This window comes from Corticium candelabrum, chromosome 17 (assembly GCF_963422355.1).
Source record: "Corticium candelabrum chromosome 17, ooCorCand1.1, whole genome shotgun sequence".
Lineage (NCBI taxonomy): Eukaryota > Metazoa > Porifera > Homoscleromorpha > Homosclerophorida > Plakinidae > Corticium > Corticium candelabrum.
Genome location: NC_085101.1, coordinates 1,133,092 through 1,134,700, shown reverse-complemented (window position 1 = coordinate 1,134,700; position 1,609 = coordinate 1,133,092). Strand labels below are relative to the sequence as shown.

Below are 1,609 nucleotides of genomic sequence, written 5' to 3'. Positions count from 1 at the left end.
TCTTAATATATTACATTGCAGGCGGTCAGCGATCAACCCGCTGCTCATTTACACGGAAATGGAAATGGTGGCACCTATCACTCAGGTAAACTGCTATATTGTTAGAAAAAAAACACAACACATTCGTATATTGATTGTTGATATGAGATATAGAGTCATTGTGTTGTGTTGTTGATTGTACTTAGAAACTGTTATTACGGATTGGTATACCGGTAGTGGTCAGTGGCACTCTCCTATTCTGAGAAGTGGAATGACATACAGCAACGGATACATCACCGTACCTAAAGACGGACTCTACTATATTTACGCACAGATGCAGTTGGATCCACAGTCTCAACAACCGTGGTCAGGATTCTACATCTACGTAAACAGCAAAGCTATTAACTTAGTAAAGCAGTATTATCCGTCTCCTACTGGTCATCAGCTGCGCACTCGTTATTCTGGCTTGCTGAAAATGCTCAGAAAGGGAGACAGGCTGCATACAGAGTTCTACCGAAGAGTTTATGCCTACATGATCCCGCAGGAGACTCTCTTTGGAGCTTTTCGTGTTGCCTAACTTATGTCACGACTCTAAACAATTTAGCGGTGATACTGTGTTTTCAAACCGCTTTAGTAGTTCATTTCGGCTGTTGTTTACATGTTCGTTTCATCGTTTGTTTCTAAACTTTGATAGAGTAAGTTGATAGCTAAACAACTACGCGTTTAGACTGCATGTATTTGCAGAACTGATCAAGTCTTTCAGCATGTGTCTTTACTGATTGCCGTACACTAGCTAGGTTGTATTTCCGTTGGAGTTCCCCTTTAACGAATCTCGAATTTATAAAATTTGGTAACAAGATCTGTTACAAGTATAATCTTACTTTCTTTTAATCGACTGGAAATTTGTATTAAAAGCGCGTTGGTATAGCAAACCGCACTTTCAAACTATTAAACTGCAAGTTCGTGAAAAATAGTTGGACTCTTTGGAAAACGTTCTAAGTTTAAATGACATTGATATCACCTAATTCTCTATTACTGCAAACTAATAAACGCGCGGCATGTTTGCTAGTCTCTACTGTAAACGTCTTCCTGTTTAACCTTGTTCGTCGTAAATTGAATTCTCTATTTTTCAACAGTCAGCCGGTCTTGCCACTGCATGCGGTAGAGAAATGTTTAAAAGAGAACGCGTGCTCTAGAAATGCAGCTCTAAAATATTGGAAGATGTTTTGAGTCTCGAAGTTTAGATGTAGTATTAATTCTTTACAAACAGCGGCCTAGGCTTGGCACTTTCTATGAACCATGCAGATCTGACGTCTCTCCAATCCCACGCATACACTAGTAACCGTTAATTATAGCGTGTGTGTAGTCAATAACAAGCATGCAGTCAACACAATAAAGCTCATTCCTAGATACCGTAATATTAAGTTAATTAATATGTTCTGAATTGAAAATGCTTTCAAGTTGCGAACCATGAATATATACCGCGTATATATATATATATATATATATATATATATATATATATATATATATATATATATACACGCACTTTGCTGCTCTAATTCTCTAATTTAAGAGACTCGTAGTCTTGCTTAATTAACAGAATAAAGTCTTCATTCGGTGGCTGTTT

General features: G+C 37.5%; 1 protein-coding gene across 1 annotated transcript in view; it reads left to right on the top strand.

The window, feature by feature from the left end:
- LOC134192731 (collagen alpha-1(IX) chain-like) overlaps positions 1 to 870 on the top strand; it is a 5,832-nt gene extending 4,962 nt beyond the window's left edge. Inside the window, exons 12-13 of the mRNA XM_062661479.1 lie at positions 22 to 85; positions 186 to 870. Coding sequence (XP_062517463.1) covers positions 22 to 85; positions 186 to 556 — 435 coding nt within the window. The 3' untranslated portion in view covers positions 557 to 870. The remainder of the gene's footprint in view (positions 1 to 21; positions 86 to 185) is intronic.
- The last annotated feature ends 739 nt before the right edge of the window (positions 871 to 1,609 follow it).